General features: G+C 40.5%; 2 protein-coding genes across 3 annotated transcripts in view; both read right to left on the bottom strand.

Annotated features, from left to right (window-relative positions):
• Positions 1-52: 52 nt before the first annotated feature.
• Positions 53-10,102, bottom strand: LOC148881611 (adiponectin receptor protein 2). Its single transcript, XM_088989160.1, has 8 exons — positions 9,973-10,102; positions 6,934-7,224; positions 3,924-4,091; positions 3,669-3,840; positions 3,393-3,579; positions 2,727-2,914; positions 2,447-2,640; positions 53-1,036 (listed from the first exon to the last, which is right to left on the bottom strand). Exons 3-8 carry the CDS (start codon positions 3,987-3,989, stop codon positions 908-910), a joined length of 936 nt encoding a protein of 311 aa, XP_088845286.1. The 5' UTR covers positions 3,990-4,091; positions 6,934-7,224; positions 9,973-10,102; the 3' UTR covers positions 53-907.
• A 1,150-nt stretch (positions 10,103-11,252) lies between these two features.
• The window catches only part of wnt5b (wingless-type MMTV integration site family, member 5b), a 32,884-nt gene continuing 22,826 nt past the window's right edge, over positions 11,253-21,310 (bottom strand). The window contains exons 2-7 of one of the 2 annotated variants that reach the window (XM_088988870.1): positions 19,902-20,035; positions 19,309-19,396; positions 19,063-19,222; positions 15,563-15,855; positions 12,506-12,664; positions 11,253-12,433 (exon numbers count right to left, since the gene is read on the bottom strand). In XM_088988870.1, the coding sequence (XP_088844996.1) occupies positions 12,134-12,433; positions 12,506-12,664; positions 15,563-15,855; positions 19,063-19,222; positions 19,309-19,396; positions 19,902-20,002 (1,101 nt within the window). In that variant the 5' untranslated portion in view covers positions 20,003-20,035 and the 3' untranslated portion in view covers positions 11,253-12,133. Of the gene's footprint in view, positions 12,434-12,505; positions 12,665-15,562; positions 15,856-19,062; positions 19,223-19,308; positions 19,397-19,901; positions 20,337-21,310 lie in introns of those variants that run through there. The other variant, XM_088988869.1, reaches the window with a different exon arrangement.

Genomic DNA, 21,310 nt, shown 5'->3' with positions numbered 1-21,310 from the left:
ATACATCAATAAATCAAAATGTCTCTTGTAGTTTTTGATTGATCTCATAGAATTCAACAAAGCGTCTTTATTAGAAGAGTACAGCAGATGTCAAGATTTTTGAAGCATACACTCCCATCACAAACGCAAAGTTCCCTCTCACTGAAAATAAATTAATAGAATGTCAATAAAGTAAAATAAACCATAATTAAAGCAAATGGATATTTGAAGACACTCACCCATAGATAATAAAGCATCTTAAAAAATGGATTCACAAAAAACAATCTTTTAAACAATCCAAGATTTAAAGGTAATAAAGATATATTATTTTGAATTATTTGACTATTACTGATATCTTTTAATGCTGGCGTTTTATTTGGTTCTTCTTTTCACTCAGAATAAAAGGCATTTTAAAAAAGGCATAGAAAAAAGATGAATGAAAACAGCTACATCTTCAGAAAATTATTGATCTCATCTTCGATTTGGTTTCAAGCCAAACATTTGCACGTGATCAAAGTTGGACGCAGGGAAAAAAAAAGTATTTTTCAACGCTTCTTTTTGCATATTTGATCAAATAGTTCCACTTGTAGCACCCAATTCTTACCAACACAGCCTTTTTTGATAATTTTAATATATATATATATTTCATACAAATCTATACTCCAAATCTTATTTGCATGAAAAACGATTTTTGTTTTATTGATGTAAAAGTGGCACCTCACAGATTAAAGTCCAGAGGTTCGTCAACCTCTCCAAAAGTGGATTTTCAGTACAATGTGTCAGTTTGGAAAAAGGACCCCCCCCCACCGAGCGACAAAAAAAATGTCCTCCTCGGGTGGGTTGTGGGGGGTGAAGGCATCCAGCAAGTGTGCGTGTCTTATATTAAAGACGTGCCGGCTCCCTCCAAATGAGGTATCGCTTCCGCGTGTTAGAGCATCCTGTCGTCAGCGCAACCCGCTCCGGCCGTGTAGCGAAACTCCTGCAGGTTGGAGACGCCGTGAAAGTGAACGAAGGCGCCGGCCACCACCAGGATGTGAAACAACTGATGGGAGTGGAACTACAACACAAAGTGGCAGATGCTCAATACAGGTTGCTTTAACTCATTCACTGCCAGATGATGTGCAAATATGATTTGAATATAATATCAAATGAAATAATTAAAATGTGTCCACTGCAGTGCCAGGGTTTTTGTCATTGTCACTCAAATTCCAGGCTCTGCAGAATGTTGAGTTTTAGGACGACATAAATCATCCAATGCAGCGTTAAAAACCTTAGTTTAGTAGAAAAAAATAGTTAATTCCTAAATTATATGAGTCTGGAGTTATATGAGCTTGAAATGAGAGCTTGAAAATACAATGCAATACATACAGATTGGTTTATAATAATAATAATAATAATAATAATAATAATAATAATAATAATAATAATAATAATAATAATAATAATAATAATAATAATACATTACATTCACAAGCGCCTTTCAAAAATCTCAAGGACGTTTTACAGTAACAATATATTTTTTCCGCGGGTGAGCAGCGGCAGCCATACGCGTCAACGTTCACTCAACCCGGAAGTAACAAAGTAAAACAACAACAACAAATAATAACAAATAATATGACAACACAAAGACACAGAGAGTCATTCATTCTTCAGCAGTCTATCTATCTAGCGAGCTATCTGGCTATCTAGCTGGCTAGCTATTTTCTATATAGCTAGCTACCTGGCTAGCTATCTATCCCTATTTTCAAGGCTCACCTCAAAACCCACTTGTTTAAAATTGCTTTCAATGTATAGTTCTATCTACTATTTTATTATGTATCATTTTACTTATGGTTTTATTGTTATGTGCTTTGTTTTATTGTTCTTATTGTAAAGTGTCCTTGGGTGTTTTGAAAGGCGCTTGAAATAAAATGTATTATTATTATTTTTATTATTAGCTGCCCAGCTACCTAGCTGGCTAGCTATGACCTTGAGAGTTTTGAAAGGTGCTTAGAAATGAAATGTATTATTATTATTATTATTATTATTATTATTATTATTATTATTATTATTATTATTATTATATATTCGCTAGCTTTCTATCTATTTGATTTACTTCCAGGTTGAGTGAACACTGTGTGGCTGCCGCTGCTCACCCACAGAAAATCTTATCCTGTGACTGTAAAGTGACCTTGACAGTTTTCAAAGGTGCTTATAAATGAAATGTATTATTATTATTATTATTATTATTGTAGCACTTTAACAACAGCTGAAGCTGGAACAAAGTGCTAACATGGGAAAAAGGGGAATACTGCCCCCTTGTGGAAGGGAAAAACATTGGCAGAGGTCTGACCAGCGCTTTATCGGCACCCAAGCATGAAAAACAAAACCCGAACAAAGTCGCGAATGGCGCTTTATGTCATATTTTCAATTCCTGAATAAATTCACGAATGGCAGTTGAATTGCATGCGTTTGCGCGGTAACGTACCCAAATGTCGCACTTGCCGGGGAAGAACCTCTCCGGGATGCGAGCGGCGTAGAGGCAGGCTCCGGTGATGTAAAGCGTGGCCATGAGGAAAAGCCAACCCATCTGTCCGATGGTGGTGGCCCTGATAAGACCCTCGCTGATAACAAAGTGCAGGGTAGGCACCACGCCGCTCAACCCCAAACCCACAAACACACCTGGAAGGAGACGGTGGAAAACGTCATTAGTTACAAAGCAACGAAAAACCACAGAGGAAGAAAAGGTCATCGACGTCGGCGGCGACCTGCGCGGACTCCTCGGTACTGCGGCGTAGCGAAGAAGTCGCATTGGGAAACGGTGATGGCGGAAAGGCCCAGGACGCACACCACCAGTAGGTAGATGAAGCAAGGTTGAGGAGAGCAGTAGAAGGAGTAGTAGAGCCACGGCACAAACGAGCCCATGATAAGGAAGGCGATGCCGCTGTAGTCCAGCCTGTTGCACACAAGAAAAAAAAAAACGTTGAACATTTATTTTTAAAATCAACTTTTTTTTTTAGAAAAAAGTATAAAAATGATGTTAAAAATCTACTTTGTTTTTTTTATTTAGAAAAAAAGTTACATTATTTTTAAAATCATTTTTTATTTAGAAAAAATGTATTTTAAAAAATTCGCTGTTTTTTATTTAGAAGAGTAGTTTTAAAATAATTTTAAATGAATAATTGTCAACTATGTATTTTTTATTTAGAAAAAAAGTTTAAAATATATTTTTAAAATCAACATTTTTTAGAGAACCCGTTTAACAATCATTATTAAAATCATTTTTTATTAAAAAAAAGTTTTAGTTCATTCTTTAAATTATTATTTTGAGGAAAAAAAATAAGATTTTTTTTAAATCAACTATTTTTTTTTAGAAAAAAGTTGGCCTAAACACATTATCAATGGATTTCAACCAACATAATGCTGTATCTTACTTGGAGAAGACCCTGGAAACCCCCTCAGAGTGGCAGTAGACGGTATGGAAGAGCCACGAAAAGGACAGGCAGAGGATGGCGCCCAGGAAGAACATCCCAATCGCCACCTTCTCCTGGACCGGCGCTACGAACGACATGTTGGGTCGGAACATGTACATCAGGCCCAGGCAGAGGAAAAACAGGCAACCTAAGGAGCGAATGGACGCCGACACCGTTTTTCAGTAAGTCTCAAAAGCATCACAAGAAGCAACAGTGTAGCGCATGAGCGGTCGCCACCTAGCAAGTGCGTCCAGATGTTGCCCGTTTCGGTGTGGATCCGGAAGATGCTCCTGAAGCAGGCTCGGAATGAAGGCATGGGTGGTCTGTGGCCGTGCAGCAGGAAGTCGTTGTCCTTCAGCCAATCGGGGAGCACGTCGTGAGGGATGACGCGCCACCGCCCCTCCCACACCTTTCGGGGGACGCAAAACCGGAATGTGACGCGGACTGACGGCACGTGCGAGAATGTATTTTCTTTTTTGGAGTGGCGCTGACCTTGTGGACAAACTCCTCCACCTTCTCCATGGCGTGGTGTGCCTGAAGAAGCGGCGTCATTCCCATGAAGCCTTCGTCGCTACTTCTTTCTTCTCGGCTTTCCTCTTCCTTTTCCCCCCTGGCGTCCTCCTCCTTTTTTCTCCTTTCCTCATCGCAAGGCGGGAGACTCTGAGAGGAGAAAGAAATATATAAATACAACTAAAAATAAAACTACAAATAATCAAAATTAAAGTCAAAATAAAAAATTAAAGTAAAATTTAAAATAAAAAATACAAGTAAACAAATAATAAAAAAAAGATAAGTAACGATAAAAATAAAAAAATACAAGTAAAAATCAAAAGAACAAAATCATCATCTGAGAGGATGGATAAATAAATAAATAAAAACATAAATGAACGAAAAATAAAAATCATCCCCTGAGAGGATAAATAAATAATCTAAAACAAAAAAATAAAAATATAAACTAAAAAGATATATAAATATCCACATTAACATCCAAATAAAAATAAATATAAAAATAAAAGCACAAATAAAAATAAAAATAAATTAAAATAACAATCAAAATCAAAACAATAAGTAAATAAATAAATACACAGAGAAATAAATACAAATGAAAATAAGAATTTAAATTTAAATTAAAAAGTCAATAAGTATCTATGTATGTAAATAAATAATCTCAAACAAAAAATAAAAAAAACAACTAAAAAGATATATAAATATCAACATCAACATCCAAATAAAAATAAATATAAAAAATAAAAGTACAAATACAAATAAACAATCAAAATCAAAATAAGTAAATAAATAAATACAAAGATAAATAAATAAATAAATAAAAAATCCAAATAAAAAAGTAAATAAATAAATACATACATAAATAAAAAGATATATAAATATCAATATCCAACTAAAAAGAAATATAAAAAAGTAAAAAAAAAAACAATCAAACTTAAAATAATAAGTAAGTAAATAAATCCACAGATGAATAAATACAAATAAAAATAAAACAATAAATTAAAATGAAAAAGTAAATAAGGATGTAAAGAAGTAGGTAAATAAATAAATAAATACATACGTGAATAAATAAATATGTGAATAAATAAATAAATAAATTGCTCAGAGGGCGATTCGTTATTTGCGGGGACACAGGCGGCATATGTCCACGCTCAGCATGTTTCCGCCACGCCTCATATAAAAACAATGATACATGTCTTTTATTTGCCATCCGGGTCACGGACGCACTGCGGCGTTTAGTTTTTTTTCACCCCCTGTGTTCATGGGTGCATGTAATAACATTTCCCAGGTCGTCATTGGGAATATGGCGGATGCCGCCGTGAGATCAATTAATTACTTTCACCATCAAGCGGGCGAATTTGCGGAGATAAACAGGCACGCGAAGCAAGAGGAGGAGTGCTACATGCGTGCTTCAGAATAGTACTCGATCCCAAAAGACCCTTTTTTTGCAAGTCCACCCCCCCCCAGGAAAAATAATGTGCTCCCAAAAGACTCATTAAAAAACACATGCCTGTCTGACTTACACAGTAAGGATGATTTATCTAAGTCGTGCAATATCTCATCGATATCCATAAAAAAAAGCAAAGCGTGAAGAGTCTCTGACATCAGAATGCATTTGTGCAGTGAACAGAGGGTCTCTTTTATATATGATTATAACATTAGCCTAATAGCATACATGTGTTTTTTTCACTTTTGGTCATAAAATCAACAGAAACAAACAACCCCCAAAAAATGCTATTTTATTTTGATTATGTCCTAGTAGTGTCTTATTCATTTTATGGTCATCTGGAAAGGTTGAATTTGTTGAATGGTGCCATTTTGTGGGTCAACTCATGGTAGACAAGCCTGTCAAATTCCATCTTGCTTAAATCTAAATTCATAAATAAAACAGCGGTTAAGATCTGGATTTAAACAAACATGGTGGGCACTACGGATGGAGTAAAAAAAAGCACTGGTGGTGTTAGATATCAATTTGGCCGCATAAAATCAACCTAAAAATGGCGTCCAGCGAAACTCGCCGTGTCTATATTTAATCGCACGACGAACAAGATACACACGAGCCCCTCTTGGAAAAAAACACCCCAGCACCTACGGAGAACATGGAACATTACACCCAAGTGAAATGGAGTCACGTGACCCCCTTCCCCACTCCCTGTTGGACCAATGGGAGGCGAAACACAACAACAAGGCGCCGCCGGGAGGGAAGAGGCTTCACCCTTGTACAGTGTAACCCCCCTAGCCCCCCCCCCCCCCCCCCCCGCCCCCACGTCGACATGTGACTCACTCTCCTCAGATGCAAAATAATAAAAGCAGATGGCGGCTGCTTGTTATGAACTTATGACCAAAAAAAACTGTTGAAGGATCAATGAGAAAATAATAGTGAAAAGCACCCCAAAAAAAGGATGTGCAGATATAACTGTTAGTCTGCCAAAAATAGTATTCTTTTATTTTATTTTTTGGTTCAGCCGTTTTTTTCTCCATTTGTTTTAATCATATCTTTTCATTGGTTGATTTTTTTTACTGGCTAACAGTTAGCCTGCCAAAAATATCTTTATTGTATTTATTTTTTTTAACCTTTTTTCTCCATTTGTTTTAATCATTGTCCTTTGTTGATTTTTTTTTAAATTTAAAATGCCCTGCTTTAATTTTTAAAATTGTTTTTAGTATTATTTTTAGTTGTTTTCTTTTTTAAGTGGCTAACAGTTAGCCTGCCATTTTTTTAATTATTATTATTATTTTTTTTAGCCTTTTTTTCTCCATTTATTTTTATCATTTCTTACATTTTGTTGATTTTTTTGTATTTTAAAATGCCTTGCTTTAATTTGTTATTGTTTTATTATTTTTTATTTCTTTTTTCTTTTTTTATTGGTTAACACTAAGCCTGCCAAATTTGTTTTTATTATTATATTATTATTACTATTATTATTATTATTTTGCTTAGTGTTTTTTTTCTCCATATTTTTATTTAATTTTTTAGGTGGGGCAGTCAACTCACCGCCTTGCGAGAGCGGCACTGAGCGGTGTTGAGGTGTCCATTTAAAGAACCTGAGGTGACCGCGGCGCCGCCCTGATCCGCCGCCGCGTTCTTGGCCGTGTGCTTCGCATGTTTGGAAGTTCTGTGTTTCAGCTCAAAGGCCGGGCCGCCGGGCCCATTCGCCTCTCCTTCGTCCAGCTTGAAAAACGCCGGACCGGAGTTTTACCCCACAGACGCTTGGAGGGACGGTTTTTCTTTGGGAGCGTTGGGGGGTTCGATCGGGTGCTCAACTCTGAATTTGGTGGGACGAAACTGGAAAAACATGGAAAAATGCTATTTAAATAAAACAATTGTTGATTTAAAAAAAAACACATTTTTTGGGTTTGTTTCAATCTTCCATTCAACAAATAATCCATTGTTAAAAAAAAAAGAAACAAACTAAAAATACTACTAAAAATAATTAACAAAAAATAAAGCAAGGCATTTTAAAATAGAAAAAAAATAACAAAAGAAAAGAAATTATTAAAACAAATGGAGAAAAAAAGGCTAAACAAAAAAATAAATAAAATAATATTTTTGGCACGCTAACAGTTAGCCAGTAAAAGAAAAGAAAAAAAACTACAAATAATACTAAAAAAAATATTTAAAAAAATAAAGCAATGCATTTTAAAATAGAAAAAAAAAACACAAGACAATAAAAAAAATTAAAAATGGAGAGAAAAAAAGGTCTAAACATTAGCATCGATTTAGCATCTAAAAAAAACGCTCTCACTGTTCACACATATTATAGAATTGACGTTATATTGAGTTATATTGATTAGACGGACTGGTCAATAGCGCCAATACGTTAAAAAAGTGATGGATAACATAGTCGATGCACCTGATTGATTTCCGTCCTCCATTTTGCTTTGCTTTCAGGAGAGTGTCAAGGCTACGAAATAAGTGCGTGTGAAGCCAAGACAAACACGTGAGTCATTGCATTTGGGTGGCGACACGGTGCCGGCGGCCATTTGAGGAAGGGGAAGATGTTTTTTTTTAACTCTCGTTGAAAAGTGAAGGGAAAAAAAATTAGGGCGAAGGGCGAGTGTGGTCTAACTAGTACGAGGGCTTTGCGTACAAAAACTTGACACGTCACAACAGAAAGTGCAGCGGCTATCTGTGTTTTTTTTATCTGATGGGAACTTGAGATATTTCTAAAAGCTGACAGATAAATAACTTTCTGCTCTTTAAACGTTGGACCTTGCATAAAAAAAATCTATATTTATTACACTCTTACGAAGAGTTGATATCAATTTTAATTGAACAATCGAAACGATATAAACTAGCCTGCCTAGATATTTTTAAATGGTTTGTTAGTATTAAGCTAAGTGGATATACCACTGTAAATGTCAACTGTGCGTGAGATTCAACAGTTTTGAAATGCCTCGAACACTTAGGCCTACTATGCTACTGTATTTTAAATGCCATCTTGACGGTCCTTGATCTTTTTGAGTCTGGGCAAACATAAGGAAATGTATTTTAATCCATTATTTAGCATCAACAAACATGTCTGCTACCTTTGCAAACCTCCAGAGCCAATTTAGAATCCGACTTTGAGATACTAGAGAGGAATAAGTCACGGCGGACAGAATTAACACAAAAAAGACGTTTCTCCTTGAAGTGGCGTCCTGGAAGTGTCAGCATGCTGGCACGGCTCTTGACAAGATGTTTCTTTTATTTTTTTTCTTTGTCAAAGCCACTGGATGGTAATTCCAAGGTGGTCAGTGGTCACGCGGCTTTAAAAATAGTGTGCCCTGATGACAAGGGAGCCGAAAGTTACATTCTATATTAAGACATCAGTGCTGTCTTTTTACAACATGAAACGGTGACACATCTGAGCGTGGCTTAGTGTGATTACAGTCAAAAGAAAGTGCTTCTGCTTTTCCCCCTTGAGGGTGGCGATGAATTTTGGTGAGCTTTTTGGGGTTGGGTGAAGGGTATATTTGGTTTCCTGTAATGACTGATTCCAAAAACCAAGTTGAGCAGCATTTCTACTGCGTCATTACGCAATGCAGTACAAATGTATAAGGGGGGGTGAATGCCTTCTTTGTGCAACTCCATCCAAACCACTGAAAAAAACAACCAATTGTAATTCATCCATCCATGGATACGCTTTCATAGAAGAATATTTGTTTATCGAAAACTTCTCCAAACACGAGATTGCCAGGGCCTTCGGGTGGGGAGATTAAAAATGCAAACGGTGTTTGAACACGCCATAAAATATCCATGTACTAATCTCATGCGAGACAAGACAAACTGGGCGTGTTGGTGCTCGCTCGGACAAAAGTTGGAGAGGAACAGGCCGGGTTATCAAATATTGACAGCATGACTTCATGCTTGGCGAGGGGAAAAAAACAGGCCAAAGGTACATGTCGAATAATATGACTGATACAGTCAATTCCATGTATTTTAATTGCATCATCCTTCTATTCTGCTCATAGTGGAGGACGTGTGCATGTTTGGAAACACGAGGGAAACAAAGAGAAGCCCCAAATCCACACACACTCCTGTTTTTGACAGCCACGCTGCACTTTTTTTTTTTGGGGGGGGCGGTACTTTTTTCTGCACACCAAGAAGCATTTCTTGTCGGTATTACGTCACTCCTTAGTGAAAACATGTCATGCCGTATATGATGCAAGACACCCTCTTCTCGTGAAAATGTGACGACCCCCCCCCCTTTAAAAATAAAAATAATTATAAAACAGGCATATCCTTGGGCAGCCCGGGATTTGTTTACACCGAGCTAGCAGGCGGAGCTAGTTCGCTAACACGGGAAACCACAACAAACTCCACAACTCCTCTCGTGTTTCTTCTGACAGCTTCGTACATTGAAAGTTCTCTATTGAAACAGGACGAATTGACTAAAAATGACAAAACCATGAAAGAAAATAATCTGTTTTTCCCAGTCGGTGGCTAGCTCGTGTCTTTACTGCTAGCACTCCAAAAGTACCAAAATAAAGTCACGTGTTCAAAACAATACAGAACGCGATCTTTTATACACTTCAAGTTGTACCTCCTTACCTCGTCCCGGCGTGTTTTTGTAAATTTCCTTCCTGGGGAGTCACAGATTACGAGCGTTGTTACGTGAATCCGCTCTGTTCCACTTCTCTGTTGTTCTCTTACGACAGACTGTACTCTGGGACTTACGGCGTGCTAGGGGGCGTGGTTAAAATGTGACGCGCTCACTCGAGAGGCAAAACGCCAATCACATGGAGCGCAGATCGAAGGGGAGGTGGCCAATCGTTGTGTACCCGGAAAAGAGTGACGTAACTGCCTTTTGTAGTTTTCATTCACTAACCCCTCATTGAGTAAAAAAGGGACATATTGAATGACAATTCTTTAAATATATATATTTTTACTTTTGTTAACGCTCCACAATAACTTGTCATTTATTAAAGATTCTTAATTGTCAATAGGTGTGGATTTGTGAATGATTCCAATGGGGGCAAATCCTGAAAATGTCAGAAAATGTAAAAAAAAAAAACTTATTTGGTCATAATATGCTCTATGAATTTGGTGGTCATATCAGTATTACTCCATGGCCATAAATTGTTACGAATGGAATGAAATATTTCCCCCTAACCTCGACCTGGGTGTGTTTACATCTACAGGCGTGCCCACCAAGGGCACATTGTGGGCTGCCTGACCGCGATTGTCTATTCAATGTAAATAGATTCACGATGAGTGTGTCTTTCCTTGTCTAGTTTCGCCCATCAGGTTAATCAGGTCCGACACCAAACAAGTTTTACTTGCAGAAGTTGTCTCAAGCAGCAAACGTTCTAGTTTGATCTTCTCAACTTGCTGCTGCTACTACATAAACGGCGCCTGTGTTCACTTTTAATTTACTTTTCATGACGGCCGGCCGCCATGACAGCTTCATTATTCGCCGTAATGAACAGCGATGGTGCCTAACATTCAATTAGCGGCTTCGGTGAACTCAACCTTGAAACAGTAGGGTAACTAAAAAGGTCCAAAATAATGCACACGTTATTCTCCTTGTGTGAATTTGGAGTGAAATAAAAAAATGATGAATGCGCAAGGCAAACATGACAACTTGAAAGGCCCCAATTAGATTCAGAAACGGTGCTGCGACGAGAATTAACCTTTCCATTTTAAAGTTCACCAAATGATAATAAACTTATAATAACAAAAGTTGCAGCAGTTTGTCCACGGGAAAGGAAAGACAACCTCGTGCTGCCTGCCCGATCCAATTAGTGGTAAACGTCCAAAAGTAATGAGATTAGCAATGAGGTCATCACAAGCTACATTTAGCCGTGCGCTATTTGTTTTTATTATTTTTGTTTGATAGGAGGGATTTGCTGTGGGAAAAAAAACAGAGGCATCATCGTCCAAAGACTAGTTTATCAAAAGAATACATATCAAACATACAAAACAGGACAGTAATAAAATATATACTTTCTCTTATGATCTTTTAAAGTAGCTCATAATAAATCGCAGTCCGTTCTGTTCCTTTTTTTTATTCTCCCCCTTCCACACACACAGACGTCCATTTTTTTTTCCAAGTCTCTCATCACGATCACACTGGATTGAATTCTTAATATCAACCAATTCATTTCCACCAAAGTTGGAAGCAAGATGGCGACGGGCCCCCAAAAGACGAAGACGTCTCGGTCAAGCTTGGTTGAATGTTCGTTAGCATTCACGGCCATCGGGGGGGTATCTCTCGTCACGGCGTCATCAATCTTTGCTAATGGAGCTTCGTCGCCCGGGCGCATATCCCCCCCCCCCCCCCGAGCGTGAAGGTCGCAAGATGGCGGCAGGGTGGGACGAAAGCCTTGTTAACCGCCGGGATCTCGGCCGGTTACAAATGGGAGCGTTTAATGGAGTTTTCGATACAGTATTTCTACGCCTAAGTGTGTCTTTGAAAAATAACTCCTTCCGATCCTCCGCCGAGCCATTCCTTGGTCTTCCTGTAGGCTAAAATCAAAGAAGATGATCCAAAATGTCTGCATTTAAACAGTCTACTTATTATTTGATGGTGTATTTTATTCATTGGAGTCACCCATGTCCCTATTTTGGATCCAGTTGTTCCACCAGGGGAGGTTGATTACAAAAGCAGGAAATAGGAAATGACTCCAAACAGCAGGCGCAGCAGTTAGCGAACATTGCTAGCTGATTCCCGAATACCTACCCCCCCCCCCCCCCTTAGCCACACCCGCCGTTATTTACACACAAACTGGTCGACCAGCGAAGTGCAGCGCTTGCATTTGACATAGCAGCACCAGTGGAACTTGCAATGGCAGCGCTCGTGCTTGTACATCTTGAACTGGTCGTAGCCGCGACCGCAGCACATTAGCTCGCAGCCGTCCATGCCTTCCGACGTCTTGTTGCACAGGCGGCCGTGAGTACCCAGCGAACCCGTGGTTTCGTTGTGGAGGCAGTAATCCGGACTGGGGTCGATGTAGACCAGGTCCTCCGGGGTCGGGGGGTTGAAGCGCTTGTCTACTTGCTCTAGTTTGCCCTGGATTGGATCAAATAAGTGATTAGTATGAATATTTTTTTGTTTAAAATAAAGACATGTTGCTCTAGTTACCCGGCGTCCGATCCGCATGGCGGCGGCGCTGTCATATTTCTCCTTGAGGAACTCGCCCACGCGCCGGAAGTCGGCCAGTTGGAGCCAACAGGTCTTCAGACTGCACGAACCCGATACGCCGTGACATTTGCAGGCCACGTTGGCCAGGGTGTACACCGCCTTTAAGATTCCGGAGAAGGAATGTCATCATTATTATCATCATGATCATCTTAATAGCGTCAAATTACATAGTTGAAAGTAAAAAAAAGTATTGAAAGTTGAATGGGGGCTCCAAGTGAGGGTGATTATGTCGCCCTCCTGTGGACACAGTTGGTAACTACACATGCTTATTTTTTATTTTCACCCAAAACAATTATAAAAACATGGAAAATTCTATCTAAAATTGCATTTTAATGTCATAGCTTTAAAGTTTAATACTTTGTCATCTCAGTTTTGTTAAAAATTTATGGCTGCATGTGAGAATAAAAAAAAACAACAACAACAACAACAACAACAGAGCAGGGAATACACTAAAGATTTATGGTCCTCTCTGCAGTGGACTTTAAGGGGAGCCTGAGCAGGCCTCTTGCATTACCCCCCCGACCCCCTGAGTCCTACGCCATCTAACCTCACTGATTTTTAGGTAGTTGTTATTTCTTGCCTCCACGTGAGCTCATGTTGTAACTTTCATGCTGTGCTCTGTGACACGGGTGGGCAGTCAGCCACGACGGGGACACGGTCTTGGCAGGAACAATAGATGTGTGTGTTGTGTGTTAATGTGTGAGTGTCGTAAAGAAACACTACAAGAATCAAAACAAAGGCGTGGAAAATCCTACTGGACCCTCCGCACCCTGCCCACCACCTTTTCCAGCTACTCCCCTCAGGCTACCATGCATACCAAATCCAGCAGACTTAAACTTCCCTCGTAGCCATTAACTCTTTCAACAATAACCCAAATATATAACTATATAGTGCCACCTTGCAATTTTTTAATGATGATACTAGTGCAACGTGTTCTACCGGAGACAAATTCCTTGTGTGTTCTACATACTTGGCCAATAAAGATAATTCAGATTCTGATTCTGAAATAGTTTCTTAAAAGTGACTGTTGCTACATGCTAATGTGCATTAGCGCTTATTGGAATATGTTCCATAGTGTCATCCAGGGACAACGAGGCACTCTAAACGCCCCCTAATGTGAAGCCTTTATTGACATAGTGGCTTTTAAATCAAACTTATGATTTTTTTATTTCTCTCAATGACGTTGATGCAACAACGTGGCGCTTTAAACCGGCCATGCTAACCCAAAGGCTGTCAAGTCCCAAAAATATGACCGTTCTTTAACTCACTGCGTCAAGTGTAGCTTTAAATCTATTATGGATGAATCATATTACTCATTGTTGGAGATTGCCCCCCCCCCCGTCCCCGCACCTTAAAAAATAAAAATACTGGTATCGAAAGATAAATGTGTTCACATGGGAGTTTTTTGGGAAAGTTTTACCCGAGAATGTACATTAAGTGTGTGTAACTGCACTTGTGTGCGTGTGTGTGTGTGTGCGTGTGTGACAAGAGCCGCCTCATTTGATTTGTGTCCAACGGAGACGGTGAGCCCCGGTGTGAGAGCGCCCGTCTTTGAAAGTCGGGGGAGTGTGACGGCGGTCCATCGCTCACCCCGCGTCTCCGTCTGGGCACACAAACACACACTTCCATGCGCGAGCACCCTACGTTGTCTGCCTTTTGTGCACAAGTTAAATGAAGCTAAACGCTAACACACATACACACACAGATATATATAAAGTGCCCTGTCACCTCCGCACAAAAGCGCTGCGGTTTGCCTTGTTCAACCGAGCGGGACAAATCCCCAAAACAGTGTGTCAGCCTCTCCCAGCACCCCACACCCCCCAAAAAAAGTTTCCCTCATTTTTCTCCCCTCTGTGTTTCATCTCTCTTCCATTCTGATGGTCAAGAAACAATACCAGAGGAAATTGTGCATGTGTGTGTGCGAGACACTAGTTCTTTAAATTCATCAGAAACCGTGGTCTTTACTGCTTATGTGTGCATGTATGTGTAACACTAGTTTTCTAAACTTATCAGAAAGGGTGGTCCTCACTTTTTATTTGGAGTTACCTAGACCTTGCTAAAAGGTTGAAACAGGAATGTGTGTGTGCATTTGCATGCGTGTGTGTGTAACACTAGTTCTTCTCTAAACTTATCAGAAAAGGTGGTCCTCACTCCTTATCTCAAATTACCTAGACCTCACTAAAACCTTGAAACAGGTATGTGTGTGTGTGTGTGTGTGTGTGTGTGTGTGTGTGCGTGTGTGTGTGTGTGTGTGTGTGTGTGTGTGTGTGTGTGTGTGTGTGTGTGTCAGTGTTCATTCGTGACTACACCCACACACAAAAAAAAAGTTTGGTCAACGCTAGTCAGTTAGCGAAAACCCATCCACTCTGTTACAACCCCAGCAGGACCCTCACGGCGCATAGGCACACCAGGCCCTGACCTTTGACCTCAGCCACACACACAATAACCAGGCTCACTGTCTCCCACTTGCACAAATCAAACGTGGCGGGGGGGTGGATACACGTGCACACGGAACGCAACGGGGGCCTCCTGTCTTGTAAACAGCTTCGACAAACACCCCCCCCCCCCTTCTTGCGCCGTCCAAATGGATTTTTTACGAGGCCCGCGCGGCGGTAAATGCACAGCCTAATCAAAGGTGAAAGGTTGCTTTTTTTAAAGTGCTCTTCTCTTTCAAACAAATCCCTTGAAAACATCGGGGAAAATGAGTCCTGGTATTTTGAGCTGCGGCGACCCAAAAAAGAAAAAAAAAATGAAGCGAATCCTGCCGCATTGCCATGTTGGAATGCGTATTGACCGGGTGACCTAGCAAGACTCCAAGGGCGTTAGCGGTTCTACCATTTGGACTCTCCCAATAAATAACCTTGACACACGCACATAGAAATACTGGCAGTTGAAGCTGAAAGGGGGTGTGGGGGGGGTACGCATTCCTGTCCTCCAAAAAGACAACACACCAGATGTCTAAACCGAAACCGTGACCGAAATGCAGGAAATCCTTACCTGTCGTCCCGCCTCGTTATTCTGCAGGTTCATCAGGGTACGCGAATGCTCCACCGAACCGCGAGGGAAGTTCTTCTCGCGTTCGCGGGCGTCCACGAACTCGCGGGCGAAACGGTAGCCGTAATGGACGTTGTCGCCGCAGCCGCCCCACAGCCAATCGCGGGGCAGGTCGCGAGGGCGAGCGGCACGGCTGCACCCGCAGGTGGAGAGTTCGCCTTCGCGACACGCGCGGCTGATGGCGTTGACCACGCCGGCGGCGCTGATGGCGTAGGTGAACGCCGTTTCTCGGGAACCTGGAGAGCGGGAAAAATTGGGGTTAAAAATGCACCCCGGGGGTCGTTGGGTTTAGTAGAGCACATTTTGTTTGGTGCACAAAATTATGAAACATTTTTATACAACAGTATTAATAAAAATAAAAATAATATGCGTGCATAGAAATAGTATCGATATAACCGGGACTATCGATATATCCGATATTGATATAACGAGACTTTACTGTAATACATTTTATTTTAAGCGCCTTTCAAAGCTCTCAAGGATACTTGACAGTCACAGACAAGACAATACTATAATTAATAAAATACAATTACAAATAGAATACAATGAACAAAATACAATTATAAATAGAAAAAGCGCTGGTCAGACCTCTGGCAATGTTTTCCCCTTCCACGAAGGGGCAGCACTTCCTTTTTTTTCCCATGTTAGCACTTTGTTACAGTTACAGCTGTTGCTAAAGTGCTATATAAACCAATATGTATGTATTGCATTGTATTTTGTACACCCGCCCCCATTTCAAGCTCATATAACTCCAGACCCATATCATTAAGGGATTAACTATTTTTTCTGATGAAAGGCAGTGAAAGTCTAAGGTTTCTAACACTGTATTGAATGTTTATTTAATCCAAAACCTCAATATTCTGTGGGTACTGTAATTTGAGTGAAAATGACAAAAACCCTGGCACTGGAGTGGACACATTTTTGCACATCGTCTGGCAGTGAATGAGTTAAAATGAATTGAGTTTTGATCAAATAAACAAACCAAAAAGCTGGCTCAGTCAGTTTTTGACTCCCCTGTTTTCACTATATCTTATACCACCAAAGTTTTCAACCAAACCATAGCGTAGCGCCAACACAATAGACCGGCAACTGAGCGTTAGCATCTATCATATGCTAACAAGCCACTTTTCCCCAAAATATCGATTACATCGCAGTTCTGCTACAAGCAGACGAGCTCAGTTTTACCAAAACACAATTAGTCAGAACAAAAGTATCGAGATACGGGCGGTGACGTTGTCCAAAGATTCAGGTTCTCCCACACCAAATTTTATGACCCTTTCTTTGTAAACGGCCTCCACCCACACCCCCACTTCCACCTCCTCATTCTCCTCTTCAGCAAAGTATATTAAAGATTCCCAGACACCACATTGGAATACACAACATGAGTCTTTAATTTTAATACACAAAGTGCTTCGAAAGATGGCTAAAAAGAACAAAGATGGCGACTGGATAGGTTGGAAGTGGAGTACTGCGAAACTCAGTAATTTTCATAAGAAGAGAAAGCAGCTTGTTGCTGTTTCTTTTCAAACTTCACACTGTCCAAGTACTTTTTTATGGGTTGACTATTTACATCTATCTGAAGTATTAGCAGTGTAAATATGTGCACTGTTTTTGCTTGACAACTGTGGACGTGAATTCAAAATTAAAACACAACAAAAACCAAGGAAATGTAAGACAATTATTTCAGTTTCAGTGATGTGAATTTATGATATACGTCATTGCCATGTCAATTGTTTTATTTATTTACTTATTTTTCTAATTTCAGTTTTACAACTCTGCAAAAAATAAATAACAGTGTTGTTTTTGAGAAATGATAGTAATCTGTGTTACTATTTTCACTTTAAGTCGTTTTTATTTTCATTCCACATTTTGACCTCGTAAACAAACACGTAGCATTATGGCGCGCTTGTTTATTGTTACGATCGGGGCCGTGTGTGGCTTGTCACTTATCACAGGATAAATCACCTGGCTTGACTTGCTGTTTTCAGCCTTTTTGTATTTATTTAAACTTTTTAAGAGTGATTTTCATGTTTCGATGCGCAACGTTATGCACACGCCGACTCTACACTGCCGCAGAGCCACCTCGCACGTATATTCGAGCGCACCTATTTTGCGGCTTTTTATTGCAGACTTCAAATAGCTCAACTCCGGATCTGCCGGCTCTGTGTCAGCTCATCGGTGCATTAAAAAAAAGCCTGACAATGGAGCGACTAACACCTCCGTTTTAAAGGTGGACGGAATGTCAATAGAGACTGAAAAGCAGGGAGGGGGGCTGGTAAGGTGGGGGGAGAAGTAGACGGCGGCTTGCTTGCTTGCATCCAAGCGGATTTGACACGTACTTGTTGATGAGACCGTTCCCACGTTCCGGCTGCAGATTAGTCCATCTCCAGAAGTCCCTCAACTTTTTTTATTTAATGACAGTCGAGTCTGCAGACGTTTGTGGTTGCTGATCGATTATCTGCACCCCTTAGCATTGTTTGCTCAACTTTGAATGGGTATATATATATATATTTCCATTAAGGACCATCATATCAAATCATGTTTTGATTTTTGGTTCATTATTTACATGGTGGGGGGGGCAGGGGTGATAATTGTAAAATCACAGGTGAAAAAAACATGACTTAATTCAGTATTAATGCAATTGTCAATAGTGTGTTAGTAAAAAAACACTTGAAATAATCACAACTATTAAAATAAACAAACCAAAATGATGCAAAAAGTATCAAAAGTCAAATATATATATTTTAATTTTTGGTAGCATCTGGGATTTAATTTCTGGGTGTCATTATATGTCACTAGCATAGCTAAAAAAAAATCTCGGGTTTGGAATATATTGGCAGCAACAGTGCTTAGTTACCGACATTTTAAATATTTTTTTCACAATAAAACAGTCCAATTTTTTTTTCTTGTCTTTCATCATTCGGGAATTGAAAATATGACAAAGAGCGCCATTCCGGAATTTGTTCGGGTTTTGTTTTTTCTTGCTTGGGTGCCAAAAAAGCACAAGTCAGACCTCTGACAATGTTTTTTTTCCTTCCACAAGGGGGCAGCATTTCCCATTTTTCCCATATTGGTGCTTTGTTATAGCTTCAGCTGTTATTAAAGTGCTATATAAATCAATATGTATGTATTGTATTTTGGACAGACGCCCCCATTTCAAGCTCAGATAACCCAAGAGAGTCTAAGGTTTCTAACGCTGCATTCAATGTTTATGTAGTCCTAAATCTCAATATTCTGTGGAATTCAAGTGACAATGACAAAAACCCTGGCACTGGAGTGGACACATTTTTGCATATGCCAAACCTGCAACTTTCCTGAGTTGTTTTGTACTTTTTTCGGGATTGGGTGTACAAAACATGATGTCATCACAAGACACCATGAACTAAAATGCACATTGTGACTCTCAATCGGTGTTAAAAAATGAAAATAATAAAAATTCTCACCGATTTGCATGACACGTCCAAATACGGACGTCTTGTCCACTGTGCTGCAGTTCCACCTCCTTTGTCGAAACTGATATTGGCACTCCTTGATGCCCGTTTTGGCTCCGTCTCCGATGTACATCATGTGGTCTTGGTAGAGCTGGCACAGTTTTCGCTGACCCTGAAGAGGGAGGGCGTGGAAATAAAATATATGTAAATATTTTTGATAATCTGCATATCCGCAAACATAAACAAACAGGAAGTTACCTGGGAGAGGCCTGACAGCTGAGTACACAGCGGCTGAGCACCTATGATGTACATTTCGGGCCTCTGGATGGGGGTCAGCGCCATTGACCTGCAAACGGGCCCCATATTGATTATTGGATCTTTTTAGCCACCTTAAAATATCAACATGGTATGTATTTTATTTTATTATTTTTTTTTTGCAACAACTCCACTTGGAATCTTTGAATACAAGATGGTGGACGCTCAGGTGAACTTAACCTGCACATTCACATTTACATTGTAAGTCAAGAACAAGTGTGGACGATTGAAGAGCCAATAGGAGCCAAGCAGCCCCCCTCTAAGCTCCCCCAAGTTAGGGCCATTTGGGGCTCCCCTGAGGGTAAATATTGTGACAGAGCCCTCACATTTGTTCCGACGACCCCCCCTCACTCCCATCCCTCCTAAAAAAACTCTCGCTTTGACCCGATCACATTTTTTATCATTTAGCTACGATTTAAACCCATGCGTAAATTATGCGTAAAACCCGTGCGTAACGCTCCGTTTTTTTTCCACATCTCGCCGGATTTATTGGCACCATAAAAGCGTAATAAAAGACAAGAAAAGATTGAACTCACCACCACGAGTTGGCGTCCACCACCAACAACTGCGTGGTTCCGGAAAGGAGGGCGACCAGCAGCAGGAACAAGTGCCGAACCCCGAACCCCTTACGGTCCATGATTCGCCGCCCGCTGCCGGGGAAAGCGGTGCGCTGTTGAGACATCGTGCGCGCGGTTGGGATTGGACTTCTTTGAGAGGAGACCGAGGTCATTTAAAAAATAACAAATACATAACAGAATAAATAAAAAGCCCGATCGGTTAAGGGCTGTCCGAAAATGGAATAAAGGGGTCAAATCCGGGCACGCGCAAACTCGGGTTGGTTTTACGCATTAAAAAAAGCAACAGTTGTCAAATATGTCATTCAAAATAAATAAAAACAAAGCAGCGATGGTGTTGATTGAAAAAAAGTCCCTGTTCCTTCCACGACCAGTTTCCCCTCTCTCCTTCCAATCCTGGTTTGTCTCACCCCCCAATTCACCTCTGAACCGCCCCCCTCCTCCCACATGCTCCCCCTTTTCCCTCTCCAATCCCCACCCACTCCCCCCTCCCAGTTTTACGACCTGGCCTCGCGCGAGATGGGATGCAAAGTGGAATTTAGGTTTGAATCTTTCAAGCTGTCGCTGCCTTGCCATTCGTCCCATTGTGACGCTTTACGGATCCCTGAGGATTGTTTGGGATGAACTGCAACACTCACTTTCGACCACAAGAGGGCGGAGTCTAGCCACGCTGCCTGTAGCACAACACTGTAGGGGTAATGTGTGTGTGTGTGTGTGTGTGGGGGGGGGTGTTACAGTGGGGTTACAGCAATTTAGGCCATGTGAGTTTAATAAAAGCAATAAAAAATAAGAGAAGGAGGAGGAGGGGAAACAAGAGAGTGAATGAAAGATGAGAGTAACTGAAAGAGTTGCTCCCTGGAGGTTATGAGCAATCGCCATGCAACAGGGAGCAATGCCGAGAAGAAAAGGAACGAAGAAAAAAAAAACCCACCCCAACAGCTCCACTGTGGATTCACCAGCAGCATCACAGTCAACACTGCAGCATTGTGTTGACCCAACCGCGAGGATGAAGGCCTGCAAAACGATTATTTCCGCTTGCGAACGCCACCTCGGAGTCCCAGTCTCACCTTTACGGACCCGTGAGGTCACCTCGTAAACATCTTCCTGGCTAGCAAACGCCATAAAAGGACAAATGGCATGTAAAGGAGGACCAGGCTGCAAAGGGAGTGTCTTCCGTGGACTTGGCAAAGCGGTATCCCAATTAGAACCTCGCCCCTTGGGAGACGCTTTGAGAGGTGAAAGGTCAAGGGTCAGATTCCGTGTGAATAAATCAATCGATTTGCTACACTAAAAGCGGCAATCCAGTAGATTTGAATGTTAACGACTGCTGTTGGACAGAGTGAGGACATTCACTGGCATATATTCTTGAT

This window comes from Hippocampus bargibanti, linkage group LG22 (assembly GCF_051943395.1).
Source record: "Hippocampus bargibanti isolate YZ-2025 linkage group LG22, ASM5194339v1, whole genome shotgun sequence".
NCBI classification, from domain to species: domain Eukaryota; kingdom Metazoa; phylum Chordata; class Actinopteri; order Syngnathiformes; family Syngnathidae; genus Hippocampus; species Hippocampus bargibanti.
This window is presented reverse-complemented; position numbering and strand designations above follow the sequence as displayed.

Coding starts and splice junctions, on each gene's coding strand:
- LOC148881611 (XM_088989160.1), bottom strand. CDS start 3,989: ATGGGAATGACGCCGCTTCTTCAGGCACACCACGCCATGGAGAAGGTG. Junction 3,841..3,923: donor TGGAGGAGTTTGTCCACAAG/GTCAGCGCCACT, acceptor GTCCCCCGAAAG/GTGTGGGAGGGGCGGTGGCG. Junction 1,037..2,446: donor CCGGCAAGTGCGACATTTGG/GTACGTTACCGC, acceptor TTTGTGTTGTAG/TTCCACTCCCATCAGTTGTT.